The following is a 20,739-nucleotide window of genomic DNA, read 5'->3' as shown; positions in this document are numbered from 1 at the left end:
TGCTGAGACACTTGTTCATGCATTTATTTCATCTGAGTTGGATTTCTGTAATGCCCTCGTATACGGCTTACCCCAATTGGTTATTGATAGGCTACGGTATGTACAAAACTGCGCGGCTCGACTGGTGACTGGAACTCGAAGCTTAGAACATATAACACCAGTTCTTCGTAGACTACACTGACTACCAGCCAGACAACGAATTACGTACAAAATACTACTTCTTACGTACAAAATACTACTTCTTACGTACAAAGTACTGAATGGCATGGCGCCAAAATATATAGCAGATCTCCTTCAGCCCTATACTCCGACGAGGCGATTACGATCTTCTTCAAAAGATCTCTTTGTAACACCAAAGCCTAATCTCAAGTTTTACGGTAACAGTTCTATTCAAGTTTCTGCGCCCAGGCTCTGGAACTCCCTAACCGATGACATAAGATCAATCCAGAACCTTGATGTTTTTTATTGTATATATTTTCCTTAGTTAATCTTAGCAAGTCGATTGTATCTTGTTTTTTAGAAATTAACTTCTATAACTGTTATATATTTTCTTTAATAATTCATTTTTTATTTTTATTTTTTAGAATTACGATGATTGTAAAGCGCCTTTGAGTTCACGGAAAGGGCGCTTTATAAATTTTTGTATTATTATTATTGTATTATTAACAATTCAATTCAGTTGGAATTTATGTATTATCCGATTCAATTCTAATTTATCTCCTGGTTTAAATATTGTTCTGACGTGAGCAATCTTCCAGATGTTTGGAAAAGTACCAGTTTCAAAACTCGATTCATTATATAGGTTAAGGATTCAACAATTTCGTTGACACAAATTTTCAGAAGTCTGATGAGGACTTTATTGACTCCTGTACCTTTATTAGCAGACATTGACTTTATTCATTTCTTGACAAAGCTGTTTGTCATTGGTGGAAGAGAGAACAGTTCTCCAGTCAGTTTCTTCTTCATAACAAATTATTCCAATTTTTGAAAAGTGGGTTTTCCCTGGAGACTTTGATGGAGGTACCTCTGGAGAATGTTCACAGAGGCATAGAGTACATTACTCTGGTTTTTGGCTTTAGACCACATGACTTTGTTTTGTTTTTCTTTAATTCCATTTACAAGATGTTGTGCCATATTCTATTCAACCAAGATGATTCCTGTTAACTATCCAGCTATATTCTAAAATCTGAAAGGTTGTACTACAGGGTTAGTTAGGCAACTGAAAAAGTGAAGTGACAAAACAGACAGACTTTGTGATATCAAGATTGATAAATTCAAAAAGAGTATAAATTGCTATGTCCTCTTAGCATAAGCCATGTTCATGGGATTTTCTGGTGATTTCATCCATTCCTTCTTGAGTAACTGTTTTATTTGAGATAACCGCATGTTAGGATTTTCTGTTTTAAGCTTTGGTAGTTCACGCTCTTCAAATGCATTATATGCTGCTTTCATTCTCTTCTCTGGGTGCCGGTCAGTGGGAGTAGTTTTGCTGACATTTAGTACAGCTATGGCATCTTCTACAGAGCGTGCTTCTACAGATCCTTCAGCTGCCAATAGTGCTGCCATCTGCTGATTAGGGTTTTCTTCAAGAATATCACTAGTATCCTCATCTGCTTTTTTAGTTTTAGCTGTTGCAGAGGCAGCTGCGACAGCTTTTCTTTCACGTTCTGCCTGAATCTCTGCAACTGTCATTTTAGCACGAACACTGGAACTTGGCTTTGGCAATTCACTTTCTTCAGCTTTCAGGGCTTCTTGGTTGGCTATCTTACGCTCTGTTGCTTCTTGCCGTTTGCGTTCTTTATCATCCTTCATGAGAAGAGCATAAAAAGCAAGATTAATCACTTCATTTGAGCACTAATCCAAACTGTAACAAAATTCTTGAATGTGATTGGTTATCACAAGTGTGATTTGAGCACTAATAGGGTAGTGTATGCCTCATGCTTGTAATTGGAAAGTGTAACTGGACAGTACAACAGGACAGATAAAGGGACCATTTACACTTCATGCCTGTGTTAGAGGACAGGATGCATCATGTGAGCATGCTGTTGTCTTGCATTTTTCTGAGTTAACTGTTGCTTTTTTTCATGAAAATGTATACTAGTAATTGTTGTCTAGTTTCTTTCTCAAATTTTTTCATACTTTTGATTCATTGGTATCAGGAATTCATGTCACCCAATTCTGTCTGTAATCATACTCATAATTAACAAATTAGAAGACTGTAAAGGGAGAATCTGATTTGTTAATCCCAAGTATGATTACAGACCAAATTGGACTCCACTCAATCCTATAACCAGAAGTCAAAATAAGACTTTGAGCCAAATTCTAACCTTTAATCTGTTAACATTTATCTAATAGCCATGCATTCAATGCTTGACAATCACACTGCTCCACAAAACATTAATTTATTTGGCATGATAATAATGAAACTACCTTAAGTAATCAAAACCCCCAAAAAGTATGTACACAGAACTAAGACTGGGTGTGACAAAAATGCAGAGCTCGAACTTTCTTCAAAACTCAGACCTCTGAAAAACTCAGAAACTTGGGTGACTTGAAAACTCAGACCCCCTCATTCCCACTAAGTTAAGTAATTTCAAAATTTATTGTACTTAATGATTTAAACAGCAAAATTTAGAACAGTCATTATTTAGCTTTGGTCACATCTAGAATAAAGTCAAATGGGGAAATCAAAAAAATTGCTGGGCTCATGTTCATGAAATCAAAGAAATAGTTACAAAATTTCTTAAAGAATAAGGGTCCTTGGGGAGAAATGTGTGTTGTGTGATACTTGTCACAACACAGTGACTGGATACTCAAGTTTAAAATTTTACCATTAACATAATTTCAAATACTTGGCCAAGAAAATATCACATTACAAAGACGGAATACTTCTAAAATCTACAACTAACTGGCAAACAAATGATTTGAGGGCTGAATTGAAATAGTCTGTCCATAACCACAGTACTCACTCACAGTCATGGATTGTTTAATTCATGTTAATCATTAACTGCCTCATTAATCTGCCACGTTATGTTGTTTTTCACACCCCCACTTTTTTAAACCAACTGTTTTTTCACTAAAACAATAATGATAGTTCTTTCATACTCTCATTTTACTGTGAGACCAAAGTTAGCCTTTCCTAAATGTATGTAAATGTACAAATGGTTGAGTGTGATGAATCTTGAAATTGCACTAGTAAGCCAGAATTAGAGGGTCTGAGTTTTTATCTGGGTGTGAGTTTTGAGACACCTTGGGATTTATGTCTTTTTTGTGGGTCCGAGGTTGCCGTTACTTCTCTGTTAATATCTGTGTGGAGAGAGTTGTTAGCTCTGTTTTGTAGAACAAAAACAAACTACCAGTACAGGTGTCAAACCTGGCCTCTTGATACTGAACAACAAAATAAAACTGGGTAAAATTTCCGCACAGCCCCATCCTACATTATGCATTCAGTTCTTGGATAGAGAAAACAACGACAAAAACAATACATTGCCATTGGGAAAACAGATTTGTTTAACAATAGCATGGGGCTATGCGGAAATTTTACCTAAAACTGCAGGGCCCTTCTATACCCCCAGACTTTAAGGAGCTCGGTCACATTGAATCGATTGCGAAAAATTTTACCCTTAAAATTATTTATCAGAGGCATGTCCTCTTCGTTCGAGTCTAATTGTCATTTCAAAACAACTTCCAAGCGATATTACAGAGATGTAATCTTTATCTCGTCCTTTTCGCAATTAATATTCAAATTTGAAATGTCATTTGTCTTGATTTTAAATCTACCAACTGACCACAACAACTGCCGTAATTCACCTACAAACAAAAGCGCACCTTCCTTTGCTGTTTCTTCATCACATGTTTATCATTATCCTCCCAGTATTTATCTTCTTCTTCCCTCTGTTTTCTCTCTTTTTCTGCAAGTCTAACAGCATCTTTCCTAGCTCTAGCTTCCTCTGCCTTTGAATTTGTTCCTTTAAACTTTTTAGGCATCCTCGGACAGTGTACTGAGGAAGCTTCTCTCGCTACTGTTTGTGTCTTCAAGGAATAGCTTTGTAACCAGGCCTTACGAAGAATGATGGCGGTCCCAAGTGGGCCGAAATTCACTCATTTAAAAGATGAAACCAGGGACAATCTGGTGGCCATATTGAAATCGGTAAGTGCTTGAAGAATGTTTTCTTTGACTTAAAACAGCAAATGATTGGATAGATCTTATAAACGGCTTTCGGCTTTTTCCGCAAATCGAGCCTTGACAGTTCTCTCCAGCAGTGTTAGCACGACGATATAAACCTGTATAAACTTATAAATCTACTCTCCCTAACAGCACCAGGTAGTCGGCTGAGTAAATCTATGTGTTATAACAAATTCTCTTTAACATCATGCGATACGCAACGCAGTTCGGGTTTAATGGTTTATTTCAAATATCATTATATTGTGTAAATTCTGAAGCCTGGTATGAGAAGCTGTCAAATTAATTAATTAAAGAATCGGATGCAAGTATCAAAAATGTAGAATACTTTAGAGTAACTGTCAGGGGCTTTAGTAAAATATGGAGTGATTGGTGAGAAGATGTTCTGCCTCATGTAGTAGACAACGGTAGTGAAGAAAACGAAGACCCCGAAAGCGAAAACCTAAGACCCCAAAACACGAAAACGAAGACCCCAAAAAAAGAGCGAAAAAGGCTCCCTGATTGTCATAAATTACCATAGAAACATGACCTTTAATATTCTTGGCAAAGAATAGAGTGTTAAATTGTAGGGATCAGTTGTTTTCGAGTCTGTTTTTTGCCACAGCAGGACCACGTTATTCAATCTGTCATTTTCTAGCTTTTGCCTCAGCAGGACCCCAAGCATAATCGGTGCTATCTGGTCATTGACCGAATGGCAATGACCAGAAAGCATAAGCTTTCTGAGCAAGGCATGAAGTGCTGATAACAAAAAAAGAGTCTCTTCTTCTTACTGCGTAATGATCTTGTGGTGCTGATGGCCCACAGTCAGCAGTCTGCAGCTACCCACCAGAAAGCTCCGATTACGCTTGGGGTCATTGTGGTGAAAACAACAGATTGAATAATGCAAGACACAGCGTGTGTATAAAGCTCAAAGATCAAACATGTAAAGATCAAATTTGGCTCCTCTGCTCCCTATAATTTAACATTCTATTCCTTGCCAAGAATATTAAAGGCCATGTTTCTTTGGTAATTTACAACAATTGGGGAGCCTTTACTTTTTCATTCTGGGGTCTTAGTTTTTGTTTTTTAGGGTCTTCTTTTTCATTTTTTGGGGTTTTTGTTTTCGTGTTTTGGGGGTCTTCATTTTCATGTTTTGGGATCTTTGTTTTCATTTTCAGGGGTCTTAGGTCTACAGTCTTCGCTTTTGTGGTCTTTGTTTTCTTCACTACTAGTAGACAACACACAATTCATGTGTTAAAGCACACCTTCCCCCCCTCCCACCTCCTAAGGGGGAATTTTAGATGTTTCCCCAACAAATGTAAAGACATTTTGAGGTTCTGCAATGCTTTCTTGAGCAGTCTTGTGTATGTTAAGTGACAAGGTGATGATTATATTAGTAAACTTTTTATAGCAGTTGCTTTCTTTAGATTTTAATGAATGAATATAATTGGGCTAACATCCCTGTTACAGCTAATTTGGCAACTTAGATCATGTGATAATTCCTTAAGTGGGTTGCAATTTTGTTTTGTTTAAATGTACACCCAAGTACCTTGCTACATGTGGGGATTTGCACAGTAGTAACCTCTGTAAGGAATAATGGTGTGATCTGGATTGGGTGGAAACAAAAATGTAAACAAGTTAGCTGGATCTGTCTGTCACAGAATGTACAGTCAGGTAACTGTTCACTTCTTAAACACATAGTGTTTTGTGACCAACGGATGGCCAAGGAAATGAAAACACTTTTTTTTTCTTTATTTTAATATAGCCAGTTGTTGGTGCATATTAACTAGAACTCTTCATTGTGAATTTTTTTATTTCCAAACTTAACCCACAGGTTCTAGAAATGAAAGACCTTGTCATTGATCCTCAGTTGATGAAACCATTAGATCACTTCACAGGTGCATCTTTTCTAAAGGTGACAAACAGACCTTGCAAATAAGTGTAATTTTCATTGGCAATTTTGTCTTTCAACCATTAGATTTATGGGGAAGGGTCTTCAAACTGCAATAAATTCTGGCTAGGTCGAAGTTTTACCCTTCATATTAACCCAAGACAGCCTATTTTCCACCAGTTGTACTTTTTCCTATGCATGGTATTGGTTTAGTGATCCTGTTCAGTAACTAACAGTGAGGAGGTTATTGAGGAGATTGACCAGCATCTAATTTCTCCTTGCAACATCACCCTGAATCCTAATAAGGTCATGAGAATGAAGGAAATGGTCACCAGCTAGAGAGGCTCTTGGTTTTCAAACAAATTCTTCTTGTTTGCTCTTTAGGAAATGAATAGAGCACAGCATGGAGAAAATGCATACTGATGTTAGGCTTTAGAGGGTTATAGAGTTGCAGGACATTATATTTTCAAGAAGTTTTCAATCCTTCATTGTTGTTGGTCACTAGAAAGTAAAAGAGAGTGTTTCACAAAATTTATTGCAATGAAAGTACATGATTTGAAATTAATTGTCAAAGGGCTGGTGGTATGTTCAAACAGTAAAATCAAGCCTTTCATGTTGAGGCTTGTAGATTTTTTCTTTCATATTTACTTTTTCAAGCCAACAATTAAGTCCATGATTCAGGAAATTCAAACACTAAAGATGTACTCTTATCAGTTGATATAAATTGTAAATTTTTTTTTAGGAACATGGTGTTAACAAGATATTTAAATTGGAAAGTGGTAAACTTGAAGTTGGTGGAGACAAGTGAGTGATTGAAAAATTAGTCATAAACCAAGGAAATGTTCCAACTGCTGGTAGAGGCTAGCCAAATGTGGGAGGTTGTTCACTTCCAGCTATTAGGGAACTTGAGAAAACCACAACTATGATTGTAAAGAGAGAATGGCAAAAGGAAAGATCTAATGGGCCGAAAAATAGCTCTGCATGTGCATTTAAAAACTTTGTTCATTTCTTAGCCCTCCTCTGCAAAAAAGATGTGAAATACAAAATTAAGGCATGGTGCTGTAAGAGACAGTAAATACATCAAGCCAGTAGCCAGATTCTAACTAAAAGTATCAATTCAGTTTTTGATTGACATCTGCATGGAATTGTTGTCCTAACTGCTTAAGATCCCTACAAGGTGGACTCCTGACATCTTAACCCTTAAACTCTCTTTAGTGACAAACTTTCTCCTCACAGTATCAATAAACAATCAAGTGGAGAAGTAATGAGAGTAAAGTAACATACTAATTAGAGGATTATTAACTGTTCCAATACCAAGTTATACAAACAAACATTACAAGAATTGCATAGCAGACAATAAGGAGAACTACTAATGAGATCTTGGGGGTAAAAAGGTTAATATAGTTTATTTGATATAGTAATAATGATACTGTTTAATAATATTATAACAATTATGTGGATATTTACTCTTTTTATGACTTTTGAAACAGTGTAAACTTATTAGCTATTGGTAAATGGTTTGAACATGTATGTATTATAATAATTCAGTTGAATTTGGCAAGAGACTTCTGCTTGACTATTAACTCAAAGATTGTAAATATTTGTTCAAATTTCCACACAGGAGAATTTACTTGCTGAGACCAGAGCTTTTATCAACAAAATATGTTGCTGGTAAGTGTCCCCAACAATTAAAATTTCAAATGAAAGTTAATTGAAAAAAAAACCACAAAAATTAATTTACAATATCATTCATGTATGTACAAGCAAACAGTTTTCTGAGACAGTTTTCTAGTATGTTTCTGGAGTACAGAAGATATACCAGTAGTCTTTGTGCAAGGTAATGATCCTATTTCATATGCTGTCATGGTTTTTTTCTCTCTAGATCATATAAATAATGACAAAATGAGTGGGAAAAACAGGTCATATAAAATTGTGTTTGTTCCAAGGAAGGTATGTCTTTGATTTCTTTTAATTTCTTTGTTGTCTCAATGTAACTAAATTTAATTCACCTTTTCTGGTGAAACTGGTTTTTCCAAAAACATTTAAACCAGATTGGTGTAAGGTTTCTATTGTTTTTGGCTCATTATCTAAAACTGACTTTGGACAACATTTTTGAGACTTACTGTATTTATTTGTGTAACACTTCTTCCTGTGCAAACTATGTGGGTGATGTAATATACTTCCAGTAAGAACTGTGTGAGTTGTGAGTCACCATGTGGTCTGGTCTTGATATTGAAACACCCATCCACCTTACATGTAGGTCTGTGGGAAAGGGAGGGGGAGGTGGGGGTTGATAGGATAGAAAGCAGACTGTAATTTGTATGAAATCCAAAACCCAATTTTTATCTCTACAAGTTTTATCCAAGATTTTAGCTTCATGAAGAATAATTAGTTTTATGGTTAAGGTTGGACCACTTTATACTACATTCAAGTGCACAGGACTAAAATGATCTTTCACTCCACTTTTCTCAGTAATACTATAATTTCAACTTTTCTGCACTATTCTTGGGGAAGAGAGAGGATGTTTCTGAAATTACTTGATGGGCTAGTTTTTTTTACACCAGTGCTTGAACTCAACTTTTGAGCTCAATAGTCAGATGGCTAGTACATGGTCAGGATTTACTTGTAAGATTGCTCATAAATGAGCAAAATCCACATATAGCTGAAATTTAAAATCCACTGGTATTTGGCTGGTAGACCACCTCCAGGTTGGAGCTCTGTATGCATTGCAATAACAAGTAAAAATGTTGTGTTCCTGTAGTTGTACTCTTGTGAGGTGATTTTGGAGCAGGAAGGAGTGTATGGAGGTAACATTGGGAATTGATTAATTACTATTAGATTAACTATATAAGCAATTTGGAGCCATTGCCAAGGAAGATGTTCAGTTTCCAGTAGATTTTAAGGATAAATATGACCAACAAAGTAATTATTTTACAGGCATGCATTATGATTAACTCTTTAAGGGAAGACATGGTATTTTAATTAAAGTTTAATTATATTTTTTGTGATAAAAGATAGGTAACAGTAGTTTTTGTTGAAGTAAATTAATTCATATGCATTTCTGAAGAAGGTTAAATAGTCAAGATGGCAACATAGTAGCCAAGTTATAGAATTCAGCTTTCTTCATTTTTTAGTACTGAGACAAAATCAAGGGTAATTTAAAAGAAAAGTGTAAAAAGGCAAATATTGAAAACAAATGAGGCAAGTCCTCAGTCATCTTGATTGTGTAAGCTTTGTCTGTAGGAGATTTATTGTACTGTCAGCAAGATGTTTTCATAAACAAATTGCAAAATGGATCTCTTAAACTTGTGTTGGTTTTCTTTGTCTTTGCTTTCCTTACAATGTGATTTGCAAATCCATTGCTGTAAAAGTTGATATTTATCATAATATTACAGAAAAAAGTTTCTCAGAAGTTATAGAGTATGTAAACTGGCTGGCTACAGATAGTTTTCCTTAGGGATTACAGAGCAAGATCCTGTGTTTCAAAAACTATAAGCCAATTAAAATTTTACAAAATGATTAGAATAAGAAATCCCTTATTTGATGGTTGAACATTAATATGTAATACTGGCAGACATTTTGCTCATTGCTTGCATTTTTCCTCACCCAGGACTTGGAAAAATAGTACTCAACTTGCAAAATATCTGCCTGTATTTATATGTTAATAAATCAAGTAAGGTAAACTGTATACTTATTGTATACATATATTGTACTAAAAACAAATATATAGTTGCTTCGTATAGATACCCAGATCTGGATGTTTAATTCAATCCTTATGAGAGATTGTACCATCTGTCATTGGTTCAGGATTTAACTGATTCTTCAATTTAATTTATAAAACAATAAGTTTTTCTCAGAGATGTGTGTAAGTCATTCTTAAACCTTTTCAGTGCTCAAAGAGAATCTGAGATGATATGTGTACTAATTATCAGTATTTGATTACATTTTTGAGTAGTGTTTGTCACTTTTTTTAAACTATAAAAATATATTGAATTTTTAGTATTAATGTGGATGTTTCTCTTTGATTCAAGATGTATCTTTTGATGAATTTCAACTGGGATTTATTCCACTTGATGAAGATGTACTGACGTTGGAAATACCAAGCTTTCTCAAAGATTATTTCTTGGTGAGATTTGGCTGTTAAAAGGTCTATTTTCATAATGTTTATTAGATGACCACTCTTAAGGGGGAATTGGCCAGTTCTTACTAAGGAGGAGATTATTAGAAATTATCATTGTACACAATCATGTGATTGTAAAGTTCAACTATTTTGTACAAGAAATATCCATAACATTTTTCTCACTGCTTCAGGATAGTGGAGACTTGTTACTTATCAGCCTCTTCCTCTGGTACTTAACCCTTTAACTCCCAGAAGTGATTATCATGTAACTTCTCCCTACAATATCCATTCAGTATCCAGCAAACATGTAATGATAAAATTCACACTTGAGGTAGAAGATGTAACCTTGATCTAACACCATAATTATTCTTGTCACTGATTTACAAATGTGTAGCAGCAAGATGAGGAAATTATCAATTAGATCTTGGTAGTTAAATTGGGTTAAGGTTCAACCCCATCAAACTGCTTAATAGATAGTGTAGAAGAGCATGTGAAGGCTCGATTGGAGCTCCTGAAGGGGCCAAATGGGTGCAGTTTAACATATACTGAACAAAGCTGACAGTAACTCCACTCATGCTGAGTTTGAAGAAACCCCGTGTCAGGTCATCTGTGGCAAGAAGATGTCTCTGCTTGTTTTCTGACACTTGCTCACTGGACTAGTGATGTTGTGTTCCAGTTCCAATGGGAAAGATGGATTTTATAGGTTTTTTTCCCTGGGTGACCACTGATATAGCTTTGATGGTGATTTTCAAATTCAGCACATTAATTAGACATAAGTGAAACTTTGAAGTGATGCACCGCATAAATCATTTCATTTTACTGAAACAGAATAAAATATCTATTTCTGCTCCAGGATGGTGACCAAACATCACTTTCTTTTGTTGCTTGTTCTCTGATGAATCTGCAGAGATGGTATGGTACAATCCCAAGTACATATGGCCTAGGAAACTGTGCTAAGGTAACAATAAGATGTTTTAGATATTAACTCAAACTGCACCAAAAAAAAATTGGTTTCAGATGTTAAACATTTTATCATGAGAGTGGTTATCTCAGATTTGTTTTGGAATGTTCTCAGTTACAGATGGCACATTTCAAACTGTGTCACTGCAGGTTTAAAGGAAACCACATTGAATATAAATTTTGTCACTGATCTTTTGGTAATGATTTCTAGATGGTTGGAGAATTGCTTAAAAATATGCTGGATGAAGAAGGAGACTATAAACCTGTTGATGGTCCTGAAATAGGATCCCTTATCCTTATTGACAGAGGTGAGTATCAGACAGCTGAATTTGACTGTTTTGTGTTGTGTACTATATATGATCGGAAAAAAGAAAAGAAAGAAAGAAATTAGAATGTCATGTGGCTCAAAGCCACAATTTGGAAGTGCATTATTTACAGTCTATGTATGAAGGCAGGTGCAATGGTGTGGTAGGGGTTTTCTCTTTTCTGTCAAGAAGTATAGGTCCATGACAGTAAAGATTTGGCAGAAACTGGGTTACATATTGACAAGTTATATTACCAGACAATGCTTTTTTGTTTAATTTAAATTTTATCAAGAAAAGTAACTTTACCACATGACTGTTCACCTTTTTCTTTTGCTCATTGAAAAGAGAGTAATGTGTAACACAAATCATTTTCTAATTTTCAAATAGGAGTGGACTTTGTTACACCACTCTGTTCTCAAGTCACATATGCAGGAGTTCTTGATGACACCTTTGGCATTAGAAGTGGTATATAAACATCAATAATATTATAAAAATGGCCAATTTTTCATTCAGTCAATCAGTCATGTATTCAGTCAGTTAGTTGGTCAGTTAGTCAGTTGTTTGGGGAGTCAGTCAGTGTGTCAGTTGTAACATGACATTGTAGTGTGTCAGTTGGTACATCAGTCAGTCAGATAGTCAATAGGTCAAATGAATAAAGGGGTAAGTTTCTAAAGAAACTGTGGTGCTGCGTCAGTGGGAGAGTATAGCAGGTAATTTAGTGTTAACAACTGGGTTGAAAATGTAAATTAGCCACCGTAAAGAGTAAAAAAGCTGACATTTCGAGCGTTAGCCCTTCGTCAGAGCAATGGTCAAGTAGTTAGTTAGTTAATTAGTCAATAGGTCAGCTAATCAGTCAGCCATCCTGTAACTCCTAGTGCCAATAGGGACAGTTGATGAATTCTAAAGTTCCAAAATTGGTTTGAATAAATGTATCCAGGAATTGTGGAGCACAGGAAAATTGGTCATTTAGATACTGGTATAAAAATTTTTTTAAGATTGTGATTTTAAGTTTGTTTCATATTTTACATTATGGAAACGTTTTGGAGCATATGTTGAACATGTCTTGAAATCATTAATGTACTTGTGCATTAAAACTTGAGCAGAATGTGAATGATGACCTTTTTCCCTCAAGTTTCACTGTATCTTTTCGTTTTTCCTGAAGGTGTGGTGGAGTTTGGACCAGAAGTCACTGGTAAAGATCAGAACACTAAGATGTTATTGAATGACCAAGACTTGGTGAGGTTTGCTTGACATTTAACACAACATTGTACCACAAATGATTATTAATTCTTAAAACACACATGCAGAATTTGAAAAATCCTGGGGTCAATTTAATGAAGAAAATACAATTGTAGCTTTTACTTGTGTAATTTACAGGGGTACAAAGTTGGACTTGTACAGTAAATGCAAGGATTTGATTAAACAATATTCCACCATGGAATTTTACATGTATATTTTGAGTCAGTATAAAAGACATTGTAAATTACAATTGTAAAATTAAACAAGAGGGTGTCAATGGTGTGGTGGATTTTAAGGATACTGGCTCATTTCTTCCCGTTAATTTTAAAACAAAGTTTTTTATGGTTAATTTTTTTACAACTAACAGTTAAAATTTGTCAATTTTCACTCCTCGTGGAAATTTTTTTAGCTGTTTCACATCTTACAGTTAAGCTTATTGAGACCCTCTTACAACTGTAGACTCTGCTTGAATGCAGGTGTATCTTTAATATAATAATGCAGTTAAAAATTGCTGCTTTCCTTTCAATGTATGTGGCTTTGTTTCGTTTGCTTACAATTGTATTCTTGAACAGTCATTGAGCATGTTATCCAAACAGCAAAAGTCGCTTTTGGCTCAGCTTGTGAGGGAACATAAGATAATCTATCTTTTTGGTGCCACTTTCATCAAGAATGATGAATTAAGTAAAGTAAGCAGTGTGGGAAAAGATTTGCACACAATTAAATGGTGTTGGTGCAAACATAGACAATGGCCAAACCCTCTGATGTTTTATGGGCCAAAATTTGCAGGCTTGGTCTACACTCAAAAAAGGAAACAAATCAAAGAAGACTGGTGCAGGGGGGATAGAAGGAATTTGTTGCAAGGAAGTGGAGAAATACTAAAAGTTGCTTTCTTGCTGTTACTCCATGCTCTGTTATGTCTTGTTCTTTGTTCCAAATGCAGGCCTATTAATTCCAAAAGGTAGATGGAGGCGTCCACAGGCAGATGAAAGTTCTCTTGAAGTTCCCTTGGATCTTCATAGTTGAAAAGCTGTCTTTTTTGGAAATTCCTAGTTTGGCAGATAACTTGATGTCACTGCAGCTAGTCAGAGCTTAGGAGAGTTCCCTACCAGTATAATTTTACATGTTCTGAATGATTAATTGGTTATTTCTTTCCATTAATGTGTTCAGGTGTTTTGTGACATTAGAGATCGTCATTTTTCCAATGTGTTTGGGTATCTCAGTCAGAAGGCAAAGGATGTTCAATCTGGATATGATGTGAGTCTATGTTAAATTTATCAATGACAAAATAAGCCTGAAAACATTCTGACAAACAACACATTAGTGAAATATTCTGACATATTTTTGTTGAAAGAGAGTGGGGTGGTCTGTTGTGGTCTTTTGTGGTAAGTTACATGTTGATAGACATCCACATTGAAGTCATTTTTCATGCCCATAATGTCTCTTCACTGGGGACTGTTATTGGTGGATGATGAAATGTTACTAGGTATTGCTATGCATGTGATGAATCCAGCAGAAATAGCAATATCTTCAGGCTTTTTCTGAGGCACAAAGCTCAGCTAGAAGTGATCAGGCACCAATTCTGTGGCACATTCAGTCATGAAAGGCACTCACAATCTTTAATAGTTTTGTAGATGTTTTAAGTCCTGCCATTGATAGTAGGGAAAAATGCTTTCTTCTTGCTTTGATTTCTTGTTCTTATAAAGAATTTCTTTATTCACAGAAACGACAACAGTTATCAACAGTAAGTGACATGAGGCAGTTTGTGTCTTCTGAGCTGAGAGGACTGAGACAACAACACAAAGGATTAACTTTACGTAAGTTGATATCAACTAAAAAACTCATTTACACAGCAGTATTTTCTCGTATGCATCTAATCTACCTCAGATGTGAAAAGTGTCTTCCAGTATCAACTGTTAATGCTTTTGAAAAACAGAATTTGTTTCCATAATAGGATACTAAATGGTGGTTACTGAGGTTGATCATTACGTGCAAATTATCACTAACAAAAGAGATTCTTTCTTTATGTTTTTTATCTTATTATTATTATTATTATTATTATTATAATTATTATTAGAGGGGGGGGGTAGCTAGGAGGGGGGAGCTAGGAGCAGTATCAGTATCAGGGTTTTAGAAAAAAGGTAAGGTATAGGTTCATGTGGCCAAGCATTTCCAACACTGAAGAAGTAATAGGTTTTTATTCCTTCACTTGACAGATATTGGTGCTTGTGAAGTGGTGCTCAAGACCAAGACTAAGGAGAACTTTGAAAGGAGGCTTCAAGCAGAACACAGTATGTAGATCAAAAAAGTTGTGTCTTTTCTGCTGTGGGCAAATTTTCTTTTAAACGATGTTAATTATTTTCTGTAAAAACAGAAGGAAAATATGAAATTAGATGTGTAATTTCAGGAGATGTTTTCGTGATAATTTACAGAATTTATATCATAAGTCTTTTCATTTCAGATATGTTGGAACTTATAGAAGATAAGGAGGATATTGATTATGCTGAAGAGAATATTATCAGACAGGTTTGTTCTTGGTTGCTTCTCACTACTGAACTAGTGGTTGAAATAAAGCCTGAAAACAATTCAGGCCCATACGGCCTGAATGTTTTCAGGTCTTATGAGAAATCAGGTATTTTGTACTATTAATCTTAGAAAAAAAAGAGTGTGCATTTTTGTGTAACTTATCTTGAAGAATGTAATACCAATAAGCCCTTCTGGGTAGCTTAGCCTGATACTTTATCTCTTGGCTAAGCTATGTCACTACAGCTCACTGGATCAGGATCTGTTAGAGGTAGATACTGCAAACGAAAAATCGTACATTGGAGGGGTAGCACCTGGCTCAGTGCACCTTTTGCCGGAAATGAATTATTCGTTATTTCATTATAGGGCAATTTCTAATGGAAAGTCTTGTCTTGACTGGTTGACGCCAGTATTATGTTGTTAAATTATATATTTTTGTTCAACAGATTACTCCATTTAAAACACTGCAGCTGTTATGTTTGATGTCCTTAACTCGTGGAGGTGATTTTTTTTGTCTTTCCTTTTTCTTACTTCCTCTTACCCAAGAGTAAAACAAGAAGAAGATGAAATAAATTGAATGATATAAACGTGCAAATCTTGCTTGGATGGATACGTTTTGCTACTGCAGTTTGCATGTCTGCTTTGTTTCTGAGTTGTACCTGAGATTCTTTATCGATACAGCAGAAAGTTCTAGATAACTGTTCCTTGTGTCTTAGTTGTGGTTCTTCATGTGTTAAAAATTTTCAGGAGTTGAGCCCAAAGTGCACCGTAGTCTAAAGCATAAGTTCCTTCAGGTGAGTCCGTGTGTGGGATTTTCATCATCATTTTAACTTTAACTTTAATCAATTTACAGCAAATAAATATATGTACATACAAACACATAATTAATAGCTGATAGAAGACCTAGCAACAGGAATGAACTTCCCTAAAGATAAAGGCCACCAGAAACTAAATGTATAAAAGAGAGAACAAAAGTAAAGTATACATAATTACAGGCAATATCATAAAACAGTATGGTAAAATGCTACATGTTAAAACTAAGTGCTAACTAAAGTTAAGTAACAATCACTTTAAATCACTGCTATCGATAGCAAAAAAGTAGCGTCTTAGGTCATTTTTGAACATTGATAGTGATTCCCTTCTCCTAGTAGATATAGGTAAATTATTCCAAAGACGAGCAACTCTGGGAAAAAAAGAAGACCTTAATAATTCTATTCTTGCATAGTTAGTTTTAAAGGTTAGTTCAGTGTTTCTTAAATTATAGGGTTCATGCTCAGAATCATAAAACTGCAGGTACTTAGAGATGTCGAGTCATAATAACTATGCAGGCATTTGAATAAAAAAATTAAGTCTAAATAGATACGTCTAGAAGATAGTGACATCAAACCAGTCTTATTCAAACGTTCTTTGTAAGGAATCCTATTCCCGACCATGAGCTTAGTCGCCCGACGTTGTACAGCCTCTACCATATCACTTAAATAAGCTTGATGAGGAGACCACACTTGACTTTAAAGAGTGAAAAGTGGGAATCAAAGCTGATGTTTCGGCAAATTAAATACCAAGAACAATTTGACTCACTACATACACGTATACGTCATACAAACGTATTGTAGTAGGTGGGATACAGGGTTACTTACTTGATCCACCTGATCCAACTGTACGTCATACATACTTATTGTAGTAGGTGGGATACCGGGTTACTTACTTGATCCACCTGATCCAACTGTTTTCTCATAATGCATGCGCTTCAGATTATTTACTCAAATTTTTACTTGTATGAACTTGCAAGAATTTGCCCGCGAAACAGATAACAAACTTCGCAGTTACGAAAGACTTTACTATGACAGAGAAGAAGGACGCAAAAAGAAAAGTCGAATCAAGTTTTTTGTGAGTAAAAATTGTTTTCACAAGGAAGCGAGAAGTGTAATTTTGTATCCACTCCTGGAAGGCAATCATCACACTACTCACTATGTTTGCAGCCTTGCAGAGTATTTTGCCTTCCCCAATTTATGCAGCTGTTAGTGCTGAGAATGAATATGTTATTTGTATTTCTGTTGCAGAGTTTTGGACACGAACACATGCTTACATTTAATTCTCTCAAGCAATTAGGGCTGTACACTGAACCAGATGTAAGTCAATTTATTATTTCACTTTTTTACTCTCTTGAAGGAAGCTTAATTCTCTGACACACTCCTTTGTTTTCATACCGGCTACTTGTCATTCAGTTAAATAGTTTTGTTTGCCTCATATTTAAGTAATTTCTAGTGTTGGTTCTTTGGGATATCATCCAATCCCGGATCAGCTTTTTGGCTCATTTGTGGGGTTGTTTTTCCAATAGTTTTAAATACCTACTTTAAGATAATAAATTGAACAACAGTGAACAGTGTCTCTGAACTAGAACTGTTCTGTACGTGATTGAAATTTGTCATGTGATGAAAACGTTAACGACAGAAGATTTTCCCTGGATATTGATACTGTGTCCAGAGGCACTTCTTATTTTTTATTTTTTATTTTTTTCATTTCAATAGAAGAAAGGCACCTTTAAGATTCTAAGTAAACGACTTAGTCTGGTAAGTACATGTATGGCCAGCTCCACTGCGAATCCTGCCTTCTGATTGGCTAACCGAGCGGTCTTTGATCTCACAAAGTCTTTGTAAACAGTTGACATGTACTTTGTAACTTAAAAATACATTTTGTGCCGTAGGAAATTATTTTTCCACGTGCATTTACCGGTGGAGTCGCCTACAATAGAAAGTAAAAATAAAGGAAACCTCGACGAGTATCACGAATTTATTTTGCAGTTACTTGGTCTGGTCTCTCCACCGTAATTAAATACAATCCATTATTAACCCAGCTTATTCGGTCAAGATGGTGACATATGGGCGTCGTTCTTTTTTACAATTTCATGGACCTCGACCTCGGGCCACAAAAAAGAAAAGAAGAACTCGGCCGAGCAAGCTCGGTCAGTAACGCTCCTGTAATCATGTCTTGCTAGATACACGGGCAAGTTTTAAATCCGATATGCTAATATTGCATTGTTATCAATCTTTGGTTCCGACTGGTTCTGACTCCTTAGCTTTCGGACTGTTATTTACTTTAAGGTGCCAAAGGATGTTGGTAAGATTGATCTCAAGAATCCGCAAGACATGTCGTATGTCTTTAGCGGTGCGTACACTCCTATTTCCTGTAGGCTGATTGAGCAGGTAAGCTACTGCCTATCTAAGAGCTAAGAAATGGAAATGGAATGTTATCTTGATTACCCTCTATCGGTTTAGACTGTAAACCGGCCGTAAATATGTAGAGTTCTATTGTGGGCTAGCGAGAATATGTCGGGGAAAGGCTCGTGCTTCGAATTCAAATGATATATCATCGACTGAAAGTAAACGTGTATGTCGAGAACTGAATGGTTCTCGATTAAGGGAGAAATCAGAGGAATAAGCCTTGTAGTTTTAGACCTCTCTTGTGACGAAAAGTCAGTTTTAAGATGATTTGCTTAATGAAATGGACATGACGTGTTTTCACTTGTGGTTCTAAAACTTAAAAATCTTCCTGTTTTTCGAAGGGAAACTATTTTGTTTTCGGCTAATTTCAGTCTTTCTGGAATTTTATTTAAAAGGTCCTGCTGAATGGTATATCTACATTTGAAGAGATGTCCAGATTACTGGGTGTTGAGTATTTTTCGTCGCGAATTACATCTTCTGTAAAGTCATCTTCTGTTCATGGAACAAGAGGTAACTCGTAACAAAAGCATACTCACCGGTCGCCTTGAAGCGAAATTCGTCCCTTATCGATGACCTAGCTTATTTCTAATCAACGCGTTTTTATTATTCCCTGCCGGGGTGGAATACAGTAAGGGTTTGTCTTAAGTTTTATTTTAATCTGTCTTGTTTTTTAATAATTAATTCTTTTGGCCTTTTTACCATTTATCCTTTCCAAAATTTGTATTCGTCGAAAACTCCCCAAGCTACATCGCTTTCCCCATAGACAGACTATCGTGTCTACTATTTTAACGGGTCCCTGTCATAACAATACATCTATCTGATTATCCAGCATCCAAATGTGTACTGGTTATGTTTCTCGGTGGTTGTACCTTCTCGGAGATTTCAGCGCTCAGGCTTCTGGCGAAAAAGTTAGGTGAGCTATCAACAGATATACTTTTTTTTATCTTAAAAGGTACAACTTGGATTTGGACTAATAATTGTCGTTGGAAGTAAACATTACGTGTAACGAATTGAGTTAGGAGCAGTGGAGAACGGGGGTGTAACAGCGAAAGCGTTATCTATTCAACTCCGAATTTATTTTACACAGCTAACATACAGCAACAGTAGCAGAAGATTGAAATTAAGGATGAAAGACGAAGGATAGAGCGCAGTTTTTCTGCTTCATGTGGTCCTATGACGCTCGTCACCTGTCGCTAGCGCTCCACACTAGTTCCTCAGAGAAAACGCGAGCACCTGAGAAAGAGGCTGAGTGCTAATTGTGCCTGTTCAATTGAAATTTCGTTTTCCTCGCAATAATTTAAAGCACACGCGATAATTCCATAAGATAAAGAGACGAAATAAACGTAACGATTCTAGGCTGAGGGATGAATAAGTATTAGTGTACAACCCAGAGCATTGGATTTGAACAATCTTGTTTTTGTTTGTATTGCAGGATATCGAATAATAGTGGCCACGACATCAATTTTAAATGGAACTCGACTTTTGGAGTCGGTCACAGAAACCAATCGTAAATAGAACTCCGTGTAATTTACGGGTTGTTTTTTACTGATCGTGTCCCATTATCATTGTCATGGACATGACACCACAGTCGATGCAAAACTTCTGAGACACAAGAAGCCTGGCCATGAAGCCTGATCATGAGGCGGATTTACCAGACCTTTGCCTGCATCTGAAATTCCACGGAGTTTACAACCAATGTTGACCTCAAGTTACTTTAAGGTTACTCCAGAACTTCACAGGTCAATCTGTGGGTCTCTAAACTTATGAATATTGTTCTCTTACTATTCATTTTCAACATTGGCATTATGTGTTATTATTTTTGAGAGATTTTAAGAAATCACTTAGGAACGAACGAAAAGCGGAAGATGACCTCAACTGCTCCTAATTCTGTTTTCAAGTTCAAACATGACGTTGTTGATTAAAATTTGTGATACACTCCGGGGCGAGCGCCCATAACTAAGTTGTCTATTTTTACAGACACAAACGATCACATAAGAATATAATGTAGAGATATAGATCTCATCACATAAGAATATAATATAGAGTAGCCTCTTAGATAGAAATCCATTCAACTTTGTAATAGAAAAAAACTAATTTATTAGAACCACAAATTGTTGTAAAATAAATAAATAGATCTTGCAACCTCGCGTATGTCTAGCAACCTCCAACCTTTAGTTAGATCTGGGAACCACTCGCGTGTCTAGTAACCTCTAACCTTTCGTAAGATCCTGCAACCTCGCCCTTGTTTAGCAACCTCTAACCTTTAGTTAGATCTTGCTTGCAACCTGGCGCATGTCCTTGTGACTTAAGTTAGATCTAAC

At 35.8% G+C, this 20,739-nt stretch overlaps 2 protein-coding genes across 3 annotated transcripts; one reads left to right on the top strand and one right to left on the bottom strand.

Annotated features, from left to right (window-relative positions):
- Positions 1-855: 855 nt before the first annotated feature.
- On the bottom strand, positions 856-4,116 carry LOC131798800 (coiled-coil domain-containing protein 124-like). The gene is made up of 2 exons (XM_059116456.2): positions 3,829-4,116; positions 856-1,806 (listed from the first exon to the last, which is right to left on the bottom strand). The coding sequence occupies exons 1-2, from the start codon at positions 3,985-3,987 to the stop codon at positions 1,294-1,296; spliced, it is 672 nt and encodes a 223-aa protein (XP_058972439.1). The 5' UTR covers positions 3,988-4,116; the 3' UTR covers positions 856-1,293.
- Positions 4,018-20,565, top strand: LOC131798799 (vacuolar protein sorting-associated protein 33B-like). Of its 2 annotated transcripts, XM_059116452.2 has the most exons (23): positions 4,018-4,150; positions 5,997-6,077; positions 6,796-6,857; positions 7,675-7,724; positions 7,936-8,003; positions 8,815-8,860; positions 10,085-10,179; positions 11,027-11,131; positions 11,345-11,441; positions 11,826-11,903; positions 12,601-12,674; positions 13,845-13,931; positions 14,398-14,491; positions 14,891-14,965; positions 15,136-15,200; positions 15,644-15,698; positions 15,945-15,991; positions 17,258-17,326; positions 17,726-17,767; positions 18,299-18,400; positions 18,814-18,928; positions 19,248-19,331; positions 19,851-20,565. In XM_059116452.2, exons 1-23 carry the CDS (start codon positions 4,070-4,072, stop codon positions 19,931-19,933), a joined length of 1,755 nt encoding a protein of 584 aa, XP_058972435.2. In that variant the 5' UTR covers positions 4,018-4,069; the 3' UTR covers positions 19,934-20,565. The 2 variants fall into 2 exon arrangements, with proteins under 2 accessions (XP_058972435.2, XP_058972438.2); XM_059116455.2 differs by lacking the exons at positions 17,726-17,767; positions 18,299-18,400; positions 18,814-18,928; positions 19,248-19,331; positions 19,851-20,565 and adding an exon at positions 16,987-17,084.
- Positions 20,566-20,739: the final 174 nt, after the last annotated feature.

Source organism: Pocillopora verrucosa, chromosome 4 (assembly GCF_036669915.1).
Source record: "Pocillopora verrucosa isolate sample1 chromosome 4, ASM3666991v2, whole genome shotgun sequence".
NCBI lineage: Eukaryota > Metazoa > Cnidaria > Anthozoa > Scleractinia > Pocilloporidae > Pocillopora > Pocillopora verrucosa.
This window is presented reverse-complemented; position numbering and strand designations above follow the sequence as displayed.

What these genes read in the sequence shown, in the direction of transcription:
- LOC131798799 (XM_059116452.2), top strand. Translation starts at nt 4,070, where the DNA reads ATGATGGCGGTCCCAAGTGGGCCGAAATTCACTCATTTAAAAGATGAA. An exon ending in CTTGAAGTTGGTGGAGACAA is followed by an intron (nt 6,858 to 7,674) that starts GTGAGTGATTGA and finishes ATTTCCACACAG; the next exon opens with GAGAATTTACTTGCTGAGAC. An exon ending in TTCTGTTCATGGAACAAGAG is followed by an intron (nt 18,929 to 19,247) that starts GTAACTCGTAAC and finishes CTGATTATCCAG; the next exon opens with CATCCAAATGTGTACTGGTT.
- LOC131798800 (XM_059116456.2), bottom strand. Translation starts at nt 3,987, where the DNA reads ATGCCTAAAAAGTTTAAAGGAACAAATTCAAAGGCAGAGGAAGCTAGA. An exon ending in TGAAGAAACAGCAAAGGAAG is followed by an intron (nt 1,807 to 3,828) that starts GTGCGCTTTTGT and finishes CTTCTCATGAAG; the next exon opens with GATGATAAAGAACGCAAACG.